At 39.5% G+C, this 14,380-nt stretch overlaps 1 protein-coding gene across 1 annotated transcript; it reads right to left on the bottom strand.

Moving 5' to 3' along the window:
- Nucleotides 1-4,103: 4,103 nt before the first annotated feature.
- LOC139688174 (venom protease-like) lies at nucleotides 4,104-13,179 on the bottom strand. The gene is made up of 7 exons (XM_071585600.1): nucleotides 13,071-13,179; nucleotides 12,696-12,929; nucleotides 11,332-11,411; nucleotides 10,766-10,872; nucleotides 7,460-7,752; nucleotides 5,637-5,806; nucleotides 4,104-4,282 (listed from the first exon to the last, which is right to left on the bottom strand). Exons 1-7 carry the CDS (start codon nucleotides 13,177-13,179, stop codon nucleotides 4,118-4,120), a joined length of 1,158 nt encoding a protein of 385 aa, XP_071441701.1. The 3' UTR covers nucleotides 4,104-4,117.
- Between the last annotated feature and the right edge of the window lie 1,201 nt (nucleotides 13,180-14,380).

Genomic DNA, 14,380 nt, shown 5'->3' with positions numbered 1-14,380 from the left:
TTACCGAAAACGACCTGAGACTACGCTCCAAGAAAGAAACAGGAGAGGAATAAATCCCGAACGAGGCTAAGATGCCTTTCTCGCTCGCAATTCAAAATATTACGCTATTCACGGCCTGCTTCTCCATGGGACATTTTCCGGCTATCTGGAAATCGGTAAAAGTCATTATATTGCCGAAACCGTAGAAGTACGCTTGGAACGTAGAGGACTACCTCCCGATAGCCCTGCTAACGACCCTGGGAAAGCTGCTTGAGAGGATACTGCTGCCACATCGCCTGAAGCACATCGCGGCCTACTCAATCCTGCCGGCATCACAGTACGGTGTTCGGGAGGAACACTACCACACACTAGCTCGTCCGTCTCGTGGAACAGGTGATTTCCGGATTCAATCGGCGATGCCGCTCAACGGTGGCGTTCTTTGACACCAGGAAAGCCTTCGACCGGGCTTGGCACGCTGGCCTCAGACGGAAATTTGCAAAACAGCGGTTTTCAAATTGGCAGCGGTGCTTGCCAGCATCATACCTGACCGGAAGGACTTTCCGTGTCGCATGGGAACGCGTGCTGTCACAGCCGAAAGAGGTTCCCGCAGGCGTGCCGCAAGGATTGATGATCGGGCCGATACTTTTCAACCTATACACGGCGGACCTCCCGGTGGACCATGGGCGACATACCATGGTTGCCCTGTATGCGGATGATACAGAAACAGTGACCATTTCGCGGAGAATACACATGGCGGCAACGTACCTGCAGCGAACAGTAGACAAACTTCTAGAGTGGTACGCCCAGTGGCGAATCAGCGTCAACAATGTAAAGACGCAGACGATCCTTTTATCACCTGGAGGGCTGCGGCAACAGGGAGAAATCCTCGTGGGTACCAACGAGGCGCCGTGGGAAGACGAGGTGACCTATCTAGGTGTTAGTCATACTAGATAAAAGACTGGCATTCAAAAGTCACGACCTCGCACCCACCAGAAAGGCAACAGGAAGACGACTGCAACTCTCACCACTGTTGCGGTCACCGTATTTCTCCATCAAGACGAAGACGTATCTATACTATATATGGCGGCAATTCACCCAATCTAATTTACGCTTCACTTGCATGGAGTGGCAGAATGACTCCGACGGCCTTCCACCGTATGGAGGTGACGGAAAGATGGGCGTTCAACGGTATACTTGAAATTGGATGGAACTATGCCGCAGAAATCCACCACGCTTTAACTGATACTAAATCCATCGCAGGTGTGATCAAGACTCGCGCGAAGGCCTTTTATGAGGAGCTTGAAGGAAAAAAGCAGAACATCTGGGGTCGATCGGCGTTCTAAAGCCTGTCTCCTGGGAAAGGTACCCAAGAGCAGCAACGGGACGGGACGACGACCAACCTCCGTTGAATAGGAAAAGGAGTTGATTGGACCCTCCTTCATCGACAGGCTAAGAAGCCGAAAACTCAGCAGCTGAATGATAAAATCCGCGGACAGCTGCCAGCCAAGCGTCAAGAGGAAGCGTTTTGGCAGAAAGAAGACGAGGAGGTGTGTAATAAGATGAGAGAGAGACCTAAGAGGTATGGTTATAACATAACCTTTGAAAGGATGGAAACCCAAATCAATACCATATTTCTTAATTTGCGATTTCGCTAGAAATTTCAGTAATATGTACATCAAAGACTGACTCTGGCATTTTTTCAAAATTTTTAATTCCAAAACGGTAGAAATTAAAAATCGAAATGGAAGCTGAATCTTCCGCTGGTAGTGAAATAAATAAAATATAATGAGTGATTAGTTCGTTTTACATATATTAATTTTTTCGATGGTGAATACAGGTAGAGAAATCATCAGCTTTGATTATAATTGAAACATTGATATTTAATACAGGCAGAGTAAATTTCAGCATTAACAATTGTGATAGTAATATTCATCAATTTAATGTGTTTTAATCAAATATTGTCTCATCGATCTGCCAATCAATACGGCCGGTGGCAGTGGGGTAACGCCCTCGCCAGACGTTGCGGGTTCGAATACCATCCAGATAGGTTTTCCTCCACCTTGGGCTTGGGTTTTTGTAGCAGTCAATGTAATGTTAACAGGGGTTAGGTAGAAGAAGGGACTATGAAGTCTCAACCTCGCACCATTAAACTCGTTAGATCAATTGCCAACACACTATTTCTCTGCCCCTCACAAAGACATAATGAATTTTCTTTCTCTCATTTAACGTTGAATATTTTTGCCATTGCCCAGGAGACTTCAATTAATATTTCTCATTGTAGAAATCGTAAGCCGTGTAAACGGAACATGTTTACTCAGAAAGAGATTTTACATTCACGGAAGGCAGTACATTTTCCATCGCTTTGATGTCTTATTATTCACCGCACTGTAGCTTATCCAGATACGAGTGGCGCAATGTGACGACATATAATTTGATAAATTTCTGGGTGTAGGTAAGGTAATCGTTTCGCTTCCACTCGTGAATGGATAGTAGCATTGAAGTACTTATCAGATAAAACTTTTCTCTCCCGCCCGATGACTCCTCTCGTTGTTCTGGATGGATGTTCACTGTTCCGTTGTTCTGGATGTTCATCAGGACTGTAACTGACTGTCCAGCTCCTCCGATAGATGAGCTTGCGTGTGCCCACTTCGGAAAGACGTCATTCTTCTGTATCAACTATGCGTGAGTTTCGTCCCTCTTCTGAGGAAGTCAACTGCCACTGTGCAATGATGAGCCAGGCGGCGGTCACTTCTCAGCGGCGCTTCATTCAAATTCTAAGACGAATACGACTGTGAACTTAGGGGATATAAAATATCGTCCTCCCACTATTTTAAATATGAATGTAGAATTCTTACAATAAGACTTCGAAGACTTGGTTTAATGTATTGACCAAAGTTGAAGAGCGAATACCATATCTCGGAGGATTTCATTTCACAGGCGTTGTAACTTTGACGCATTATGATTATTAAAAGATCAGATTAGTATTTATTTGTGGATAAAATAAAACACACAAACCTATCAACAAAACAAAAAAATTGAGAGACAGCATGAGGAACGATAAATTATTTTCATCGACAAGTATGGTCATCAGTTTAAAATGCAGCGAGTTTTTGGCATGGATGGAGGGAAACTTTAACCAAGGAATTTAAATACTTTCGGAGGGAATCATTGATTTTTTTAAAAAGGCATGCAATAGGAGAGTGAGAATGCGGGTACATTTGGAGGAATTAGGTATGGAACCCCTTGATTCACACATCGAGCAGGCAAGACATAAGGTACCTTTTAAGACCTTTTAGGGACGGGAAATCTAGAGTTTGCTTTGCAACGCCAAGGTAATTATTATGACTCCAAATTACTTGGGTAGATTTTGACTGCTGAGATAGCATCATAGTTTCAAGTACTCCTTCCATCGCATGATACGTTATTAGCAAAATCATATCCCAGCACCGTAATATTTTTCATATAAAAGTCAAATTCAGATATTTATTCCAGCGCACCCATTATTTTATTAAGCAGATACATATGATAATGTAGATTTTTGTAAAAGAGAAAAAATACATTCATGTTTAAACTCATTAATACGTAATGATTAGATTATACTGCTACACAGAATATCGTATTGTCCATGCGTCTGGAGCTCTTGCTCACTCCCGCCATACGGCCCCGTGGTGACTTGAAGAGGATTGTGTGATGTTGATTTAAAATAGAAATTGGACGTGTATAGGAATATGAAGCGTACAGAAATGAAAATAAAACTACTCAAATAGAAACTAATAATAACTTGAAAAGGCATTCCAAAAGGCCTCAAACAAAATTAAATGTTAAACAGTTAGAAGAAGTGCGACTTGAATAGCATTTTTCCTCTCGCGTCCCATATTAAATAAAAATAATTAAATAATAAGGAAATAAAGATAATTTCGAGTTTGACAATGAAGAAATTAGAATAATGAGATTATTTTTTATTTAGCCACTTAGAACAAAATACAAAACATCCAGGCCGGAGAAAAGATACGAAAGCGTGAACTGACAGCCCGAGAATAAAGGCCCACAAACTGATCCGGCCGAAAATCATGTATCATGAAGCATAGTACATTATACTGACCGTTATTCATTGAAATGAGCAAGTTTAGCTTTTATATTATGCCCAAACTATGCTCTCAATCCAAGGAATGTATTCCGATACACGCGTATAAACTGCTGGTGAATTCGCTGTGCCACATATTTTGCCAAATGATGTTATTCCCCAGATTTCGTACATGCATGCATTTTTGAATGGAACCTGAAGAGGACCTCCTGAATCACCCTGTGAAAGTAAATGTTTCATTTTAATTAATCAAGTCAAAAAGGAGATCACCTCAGTTATGCAATATTGTGTTAAAAATACCTTGACTTTTCGGGTAACCAGGCAACATTTCTTTATCATTTCCCCCACAATTTTATCATTAAGTAATTCCCTTAATTAAAAGTTTTGTTTTTATTTCTTTTTGTTTAGCAATAACAGTTTTTTTAGAGCTTCCAAATACTGTTCTTCTCACTCTAAAGAATTTGGTTATCAGATTAATAAAAAGTGAATGGTCATCATTCTAGTCATAATTTGATTTATAATTCCACAGAGCAGTTCTGTCTTTACTTTCCTGTCTTTAATTTATTCATTTTTATCGATGGTGTTCTTAATTTTATTTTGCTCGCTTGCCCTTAAACTAACCTTTCACTGAATTTCCGCATCCAGTTCTCGAGCTAAAAAGTATACGTATGCTAATTTCATCTACAAGGGTATTATAATTGTTAATTTGTCAATCAATATTTGACCTTTGTAGAACCGTGGAGATCAGTTTTTTAATAAAGTTTAAAAGATGCGATAGACTCTTCAAAATAGGCATACAAGCTTGTATCTAAGTCTTTGTCGCTGCGTCCTACTTTTCCCAGCTTCCTTCCAAGCAGAATTATAATTAATTTTTTGTTAATCTATTTTTCTCTTTCGCACACCGATTCACGGCAAAATAATCTTTCATTCCTCAATTATAAATTATGTAATTTTATGTCAAATTCACGTTCAGAGCATACACTGGTTGAGGAAGATGTTTAAATTAATGAAGGAATAATGGTTTATACTCCTTATGTTACGGATCTCAATGGTTCCTCTCATAGGATGATGATATTCATGTGATGATTTAAAATGACACGCGTAGAGGGATTCTTTATCAGTGTACCTGACTGTATTCCGTGAGTTTTCCGTTATAAGCTGTACATTTTAATTCGGAAATTTTTTGAGAGCTAGGCTAAGGCTAGAGTTCACCAAATGCTACATCGGAAATGCCACCTTTACCAGTAAGTATCACTCGTAGTTTACGACCCTTTGTTCTGTAGCCTAAAACAAAACTGTTAGGATGCAACATCTCTCTCCTTTAATTAAATAACATGCTCTCTTAACGGTTTCAATCAAGATTTTAAGTATTCTTTAGGTTTTCTACACCATCCCGAGTACTGAGCTCGGGAAACAATTGCTGCTAAGTCATATAGCAGTTTGAGAAACACCGATGGTTGCGTCGCAGGCAATATTTACTTTAAATCGAAGTGACTGCGCTTTTTATCCACAATATTTGCACCCGAAACGTAACTCTTTGCCTGTATCAGTTCAGATAATGATTTATGCATACCTGGCACGTATCCTTGCCACCTGCCAAATATCCGGCGCAAATCATGGTTTTATCTATGCCCCTAATCAACTTATTTGACGTCTTGATTTCCTGTTCAAATGTATCATTACAAATGGCTGCGTCCACTAGCTGGAGTTCCACTTTGAGCAGGTCAAGACTTGGATCTTCCCCTGCAAATGAAAAGGTTAAATTTAATTAAAAAAGGTGTATTTAAGTGGAAAATAGAATCCATTAAACTAACTTGAGAATGGAAAAATTGTTTTGGTAAAAATATTTCAATCGATAAAAAGAATACAACGCAGAGTCACTTACTGGTGTACCATTTGCTATTGAATGTGATATCTGCCCTTCTATTAATTGGACAGACTGAATTTTACGCCATCTGTGTTCAAATTCCAGTCTAATCATATGGCGTTTACGTTGTGAAAAGACACACTTTCTTGTTTTCATCCCTACTGTGGTATAAGTAAAAAAAGGATAACTACACTGCGTTGCACCTGGCTTCCATTCCATTTCAACCGGTATAATTCATCAGAAGTCATCGTTGGGATACCCTTGAATCTAAAAAAACAAAACCTACATTTTTGTAGCCTTTACACACAGATATATGGCGCCTACATTTTGAGACTCCAATTTAATCTCTCCAATAAGGTCGTTTTCTACATCTTTATTTACAAGCATTTTAATGCACAATTCCACCAATGTGGATTACTCGTTTCTCTTATCTTTTATTTTCTTCAATTTTACTTGCTATGTTGATTGGCCAAGATTTTCTTTTAATTTTGTGTTTCTTTCGTCCACTGTCCCTGGGTCCCTAATTTCATTTATCAGGTAAAAGACACTCGCCGAGAACTTGTGTAGATTTTTCTTCGAGTCCATCTAAGTGGTGCTTAGAAAATACGACTTTTTTTTGTTTTATAATAAAAATGCTTTTCTGGGAGATAATTGGATGCATGTAATAGTCTCGTCGTTAAGTGTCCTAACATGATCATCTGTCGACGACACAGCTTTCTTCTCACCCATCCATTAAGTCATATATTGAAATTAATTCTCTGTGGTCACTGAGATATTAACCATTAGCGACCGCAGCAACAACTTTTCGATAATGTTCCTGTGATCTGTTGAGTTGTCTGACGGTGAGTAAACGAACAAATATAAATTTGGTGTGTAAATAATTCCCGAAAGCCGAGTACATTGCATATATTTATGAAGCAGACACATGAGTATACGCACTAGAATGTTGTCGAATTTTTAAGTTGAAAACTTCATATAATTGTCATTTTTTATTTAACTAGATTATTTATATGACAAACGTATCATTCCAAATTGTAGGATTCTCTGAAGAATGGTATCCGGATCAGGAAATACAGCGGAAAATAAAATTTGGAAGGGGATATGAGAAATGTTTATCACATTTCAGATGAAGTTTTAGGAGGAGTGACCTAAAATTATTCATCGAAAACATATTGGTCACGTGCTAATTTAAAAGAAGATAAACTTTATTTTATTTGAACTAAATAAGGTAGTGGCAAATTTGCGAGAACTTGCCTCATGTTGAACAGTTTGTTAGAGCTTGCTGATAGAAAATTTGAAATAATTAATTATGGTGATATTTCACCGCAATTGTTCAGTATTATGACTTGAAGGAAGACTTGCGTCTCTATGGTTTTGAATTATTAAATTTTAGGTAATATGAGACAAATATTTCCACTCCATTAGGAGATTTACAGAGCACAATTTACACGCTCGATTGATTCATATTTGCCGAGTACACTGCCTTAAGGAGAGCAGGATGAAGCCCTATAGGAAGATATTTGACGCACCGTAGCCGACGCGGCCCCACCCTGTGGCGACATATATCGGATCCGCGTCCAGGAAGTTAAGTGGGAGACAGGCTGGGTGTAGTTGTGTATCGCTCAGCGACAAAGCGTACGGCTCAAGGGCTGGACCTATCTCCAAAAGGGCGATGTCGTTATACTTGGAAGGTGGTTGGTATTCAGGATGGCGAATCCTTCGGATGACGGGGTGCGTCTGACCCTTTCTTGCACCCTTGGGGACGTCCTCACCGTAAGATCGTTGGGCTTCCGACCCTAAAAGAACCCAACTCTCCTTTCCTCTGAAAAGTAAAATATAGTAATATTTTTATTTCTTTTGAAGTGTACTTCATATCAAGGAAATCGCGGTGTAATTCAGAATTTACATTTATGAGTGGTTTCATTATCATATAAATCACTACTACAAATAATAACACGTCTTAGAAAGCTATAGGTACATTAAAATGAACATTTACGCTATAGAAAGTGCTCCAAATCTATTTCTAGCTGTGAAAGAAAAATTCCTTAGATAGGTATAGGGCAACACAAGAAGATACAATAGGAAATTTAAATATATGGAATGAGTTAGGAATATAATATTTCTTTATTTACATAGAACCTCACAAAAGGGGGTGATTGCACACCAGACTACTTTTGACCTTCCTAACGCGGTTGAACCATGTTATTCCAATCCCCTATCGTCCGTGGAAAAAGTTGACATCTTATATCTATCAGTTCTACACTTAATCTCTCTAACTTCATTGGCATGATCTCTCCGAACGTTTACTGCCTTAGGCCAAAAAATCCCCTTGCCTCATGTTGAACAATTAGAGCCCGCTCGCAATGACCAGCTGTTGAAACATTTAAATCCTCCAGGTATGTAGTTCATATAAAAAAGATATTGAAACTTCGCATCGTCCTGAACCATTAGTTTCATGTTGGTATTTGAAGAGGTGAATTTAGCGTAGGATACTAGCAAATACTCGTTACTAGATGACATTATTCGTGTTCTTCTACCATTGCAGAATTAGACATAATTGCCCTTTTTGGTTTCACCATTTCATCCTTCGCCAGACGACCCCTAGTAGCAGTATTTAGGGGAGGCGACGGACTGCTGAGGTCATTTGCGCCATTAGAGATGTACAGGAAAGGATAGAGGGTGGAGAGAAACCCGGCGCCGGCGTTAGCCTACTCCTTATGAAAGGCGCCAAGGGGTCCGCAGCTTTACGGCCCATCCAACGGACGGCGTACTCAATCAAATTGCCCTCCACAAAGCACCTCAAGTAGGGATCGAAATATCACTAAAAATATTCAAAACCGTCGGGATTTGAACCCGGGCCCTCTGTGTGGGAAGCCAGTACGATAGGCACCGTACCATCTCGATCCCCCCCGGATAATCGTGAAATTGAACCGTAAATACTACAATCATCTTCACGTTTAACGGCAAGCAGCCAATCAAACGCGTTCTACTCTCACCTCCACCAATAGAAACAATCCATCTGTTGTCTTATGCATTATTTTAAACCTGGGTATATTAATTGCACCTATTGATGGAAATGGGTTTCGAAAGTTAATTGAACGATTTTGTCCATTGTTTCAATGACTAGTAAATCGTTTGCAACGTCCATGAGGGATCACATGCAACATAGGTTGGATAAATTCAATGAGCACCTTCTCTCCCGTGATGAGATACGTACGTCAAGTGTAAGGCTTCGGCTAAAAAGATGAACGCGAATCATTTTTCGCGTGATTTTTTCTCAGGCGCAGTGTCATCGGGACCGTTCCCACGCACGTGCTTGAGTTAACTTGAGTTTCTTAACTTAATGTCCTGCGCTAAGTTCCCCTGTCTAATGCGAACCGACCTTCCTATTTTGCGCAGTCGTTTTCCACCCATCCGGCTACGAAGAGAAACAATGTGAGCGGAAGATCCGCGCCCAACGCAGCACACGGGGGGCTCCCGCTATGGCTTGTGGAAGGGCCGTTGTCACACTTGAACCGGAGAAATTTTGTGTCATTCTAATGCTTGCCAACAGTGAAGTATTTGTAATTATTATTCCAACGGTGTAAATAATTCTTGCAATCAACTTACTTTCGCAACAGTATCTAAGTTTCAAGCACTAATCTGCGCATGACAGCTGACGAGCTGGGATAAAACGCATTATTATTTTGGTAATCTCAAAGCGCAGTATTGATTACCCCAAAATCCTACTTATATTGGCGTAGAGGAGTTAGATTTGTAAAACGTTATGTTGATAAACTTAGCAGCTTATCCGAAATATAAGAGGAACTAGGTTGGAAATCACTAACGGAGCGAAGGTTAAATTACAGATGAAATCTTTTGCATAAATAGGAAGGATGCCTCTTTAGCAGTGAAGGAGAAAATGTATGATTAACCCTATGGGAGTAATTATACATTTTCTACCTCACAATAATCTCGAATCTAGAATAATTGCTATTGAAATCACAAATCACATTACTTAAGATAGTAATCTACTAAAAGTATATAGGAATAGAAATATGATAGAAATGTCCTTACTTTACGCAATCAATGACAAACTATTTGCAAACGCAAAAGAATTAGCTAGTTTATGTCCGATAGATTTGGTATTCAGGAGAAAACTATGGAAATGGATATAAGGGAAAAGGATAGGAACACCTAAGAGACGAACACAGGAGAGGTGGGGAAGGCGGAATCGAGCAGATCACAAGTGCAAAAACATTTCCTTGAACGGGACTTGAACACCGGATCTTTCGACTTACCGGGCCGATGCTCTAACCATATTTTCCTTATATCTATTTCCATGTGAATAAGTATGTGTGTGTGTATATATATATATATATATATATATATACACGTTCAGTTATCCCTCGCACTCCGATTTCGCCACACACTCTTGCAGCGGCTTGGTGGTTATTTTGTAGATGCATATAGGGACTGGTAAGATTGGAAGACAAATAAAACCTGGCAATGCATAGAAAATGCATTAAACTTTATTTTTATAACTTTTAACTTAACAATTTTAAAACAACGATGGGAAAAACGTTTACATAAAAATGTATGCGAAACAGCCTTTGAAATTTTAACTTGGGTGGCGCAAATTTGCCGCCGCATGGAATTATAACTTGTTTGTTAACGAAGACCACGGGTGAAGACGGACACTTTCCAAGTATACTGACAAGTGCTTTGACAATACCGAGAAGTGATTACACTAAACTAGCAACATAAATGTTATGTTATCAGTGGTAGCATATTTGCACCAGCATGCCCCTTGAGGTTTAATGTTTATTGTACCAGTTTAAATTTTAAGTACTGACCTATTAGAAGTGATGCAATGAGCAGCAGTCAGCACAAATTTTTCACTGATTAGAGAACCGCCACAGACCCATGAGATTTTGTCTCGAGGGCCATATCCTATGGCTGCCTAGGAGAGAGAGTCAGAGAAGAACTTAAATTAAACTGCTTCAATTATAAACGGTTCGTAATAGGCATGTTTTGTAAAATGAAAATTTGAAAATAAACCTGCATTGAAGTTTAAGAGAAGGGTGTTATTAGAAGTGTAATAGAGTTAAAACATTAATGATAATTTTCTCTCTGCATTTTTCTAGCACTATATTTTAATTATTATCTATTATAATAATAGAAGCCATTTCTTCTGACGATTTACAGAAATGAAAAGACGAGTAATTACATTGGTAAACATATTTGTAATTGATAATAACACATAATATACGGGTGGGTTTACCCTCCGTATTATCAGGCCTTATTTCGTGAATGGCTAGTGATTAATATTTCTAAATAGAAGTTAAATTAAATAACTCACATTTTAGGCCTATAAAGCAGTGAAACAAACGTATGTAAAACCCAAGTGGGTGAAACTTACCATGTGAGGAAATTCTTTGGGCACGGCTTTCGTCCCTCCAACCAGTAACGAACCGCAGGCATAAGAGTACTCGTAGCATTCTAGTGAGGTACAATGAAAAATATTTTAAGAATTATGTTCAAGTGGTAAAAACGCTGATCCTATTGTATCGATATTGATTTCTGATTTTTTTCGGGTCCAATTTGCTGTGTCAGTGCACAACATATTAGTATCTGACATTGATGAAGCGCGGGCAACGTTATGCCAGCTAACAAGGCGTTCCGTTCTCTTCAAAATAGGGAAAGCAGGCCTGGGGTATTATCACTTTGGCTGTTTAGCTTTGGTTCCCTTGCGTCATGCAGGTGAATGTGTACCGATATTGACCGATAGATTGCCGTAAACACTAGAAGTGAATGCTGTATGTTGCACGGGCTGTTTTACGTGGCGTATTTATAAACGCCTACCCAAGTAGAGCAAAATTTATGTCCCGCATATTCTCTCAGAAACAATAGGTAAATGCAACTTCTGATAAAAGAAATACGCTGACGTTGGCCAGGGACCGTCATAAGTATTCGCTTATTCCCAGACAGGTTTAATGATTATAGGGGTATCATTGGTTGATTTTTGCGCGTGGCGTTCAGAAATTTTCATATTGTCTGTTCTTTATTAAACTACTTGGAAGAAGGCACTGAAACTTCCTTGGAAAATTCTCATCCTGTGGAAATTCATGCGGAAGGCAAGATAAGCTTGCAGACGGAATTAGGTATTTGTTGATGAGCGAGTAGGTGAGAATCTCATTGGTTTCCATGACGTCGAGGCGACCCGCGGCCGTCATTTGTTCCTCCTCCTATCCATATGAACGTAGCCATTTCTTTCTCTGGGGTATGCTGAAAGAGTGGGGTGAGGTTAATGAATGGCCGCATTGAAACTGGGAGTCCTTATCATGCTGTAGCGCAAAATATATCCTAAGATGATAATCGTAAGGCTATAGTGAATAGCACTCAAGAGAACCACTTAGAAACCCTGAATCGTTGATTACTCTTCACCTTAATAAATTGAGCCATTATTTCCAGTACATTTTTAGAAAATTGCATTTGTGGTAGCAATATTGCAACTTATTTTTATCGTTTAAGCCCGTATATCTAAGCTAATATATAATGCGAAGGAACGTCTTCTTTTGATGAAATGAAATTTTAAAAAGTAGGTAATGGGGTCTGGGATCGAGTATTTTAAATTAATTAGGTTCTGAAATACGTGTTTTGGCATGACATTTCGTTCAGATTCCTCAAAACTGATTCAAATAATGCCTGTTAGAAAGGGTTTATGGAGTTGGCGAGCTATACTTTAAGGTTTATTGGATTCTTACTTCAGCCTTGTGAACTTACTACTGCTGGCTATGCTTCCGGGCTTGGGGGAAGGCGGCGAGGTCGGGGAAGCGGCCACCGTAATCAAGGACACTTGCCCAGTGTCCTGCCCGGGGCAGCAGACGATGGGTTCCCGGTCCTGGAAGCTGCAGTTCACTGGCCTCCCGCCCCTCTTCACCTCGTCGATTGCCGCCGGGCAGTCTCGGATGCGTTTGCACGTACCGATTCTCCTCCGGGTATCGTAACACTGGTCACCTAAAGTACAGAGGTATTTTAAATAACATTATGTAGCCAGAATATATCTGCAGGATATCTATCATTGCATAAACATTCAGAATGAGAGAGTATTTGTAAGCGCCGTTCAAAAGCTTGCTTGAAGAATATTTTACTATTTACCAGGGTGTCCGCCGATCTGGAAATCGCTTAAAAACCCGTAAAAATCACCAAATTTCGCTCTTTTGGCCAACTGAGGTGGATGTTCTGGGAACATCTGAATTCGGAACATTTTATGTGGAGAGATTCTCCGTCTTGGCATTTATGCAGCGAGATCATGACAATAAAATTAGAGAGACTTAGTGCATTACAGATGGATATCATTAGATATAAGATATTTTTTTCCACGAACAATAATGGATCAGAATAACGTTTTCCGACCGCGTTAGGGGAAAAATATTCGTGTCAAAATTAGTCCGGTGTGTATTCACCCCCTGCCACACACTCTAGCGGTGGTTTGTAGGGTACTTAAAATAAATACTAAAACACTATGAAGTCATTCAGGAGTAGTAACCCTTAGACGACAGCTGAAGGATTTCCCCCCTCATGCCACCGCTTCGAGCGGTTGAGGAGGAGGAGAGGCCATTTTTTTAAGCAAATTACGTAAACATTATCAAAAGCTAAAAAATATTAAATTTCAGGCAAAAAAATTGCTATTTTATTTTATGAAGCAAAAGAAAAAATTAAGAAATATTATCATGCGTAATGAATGTACACGTTATTTGTGGAGGGATGATGACTGTATTTACGTATAAATTACCGCCAAAGTAATATGCTCAACTTTTTCTGCCAACATCACAGTCGTAATAGTTCTCTCGACTTTTAAAAATATTGTTTCAGAATATGACCAAATGGCAACCAAAATCGTTCGGTCTGCCCGTCTTCGAGGTGTGTATCATCTCAATTTTGAAAGTGAATACCACGAAAATGGCAGTAAGTAAATGTTCAGCGTCATCGCAAATAGATGTGCTTCCAATATATTTTATATATTTAATGCGTAATTTAACCTTCACTCTGTACGTTATTCCCAACCCGGTACCTCTAATAATCTCTATACGCTACTAATTTTATCATAACAATGTTTCACAAGTATAGTCCCCGCACACAATTTAATTCGGCAATCAAACCGACTTCGTGAAGATCTCATAAACTACGAGGGCGGGTCAACAAGTACCCGTGTTTGACTACAAAGGGCGTTCCTGAGGGAAGATTATGTTATCATCGTGTGCTGTTATCTATCAAACGACGGCGAAAACAATTTCAGACTGATTTAAAGGTTAGTTTGGATTTGGCAGCCATTCGAGTAAGACGTGCTTCGTGATTTTCGCTGAGATGGAAAAAGAGCAGTATCGTTCGGCAATTCGCTTTTCGTTTTTGGATGGGAAGAAATGGTAGGAGATAAAAGCCAAGTTGGATGCTGTTTATGGGGACAC

The sequence above is a fragment of the Hetaerina americana genome, unplaced genomic scaffold, assembly GCF_022747635.1.
Source record: "Hetaerina americana unplaced genomic scaffold, ioHetAmer1.1.p SCAF_2, whole genome shotgun sequence".
NCBI lineage: Eukaryota > Metazoa > Arthropoda > Insecta > Odonata > Calopterygidae > Hetaerina > Hetaerina americana.
The sequence above is the reverse complement of the archived record's forward strand: the minus strand, read 5'-3'. Positions and strand labels throughout refer to the sequence as shown.

Coding starts and splice junctions, on each gene's coding strand:
- LOC139688174 (XM_071585600.1), bottom strand. CDS start 13,179: ATGTTCCGAATTCAGATGTTCCCAGAACATCCACCTCAGTTGGCCAAA. Junction 10,873..11,331: donor CCAAAGAATTTCCTCACATG/GTAAGTTTCACC, acceptor TCTCTCTCCTAG/GCAGCCATAGGATATGGCCC. Junction 5,807..7,459: donor GTGGGGCCGCGTCGGCTACG/GTGCGTCAAATA, acceptor TTTCATTTGCAG/GGGAAGATCCAAGTCTTGAC.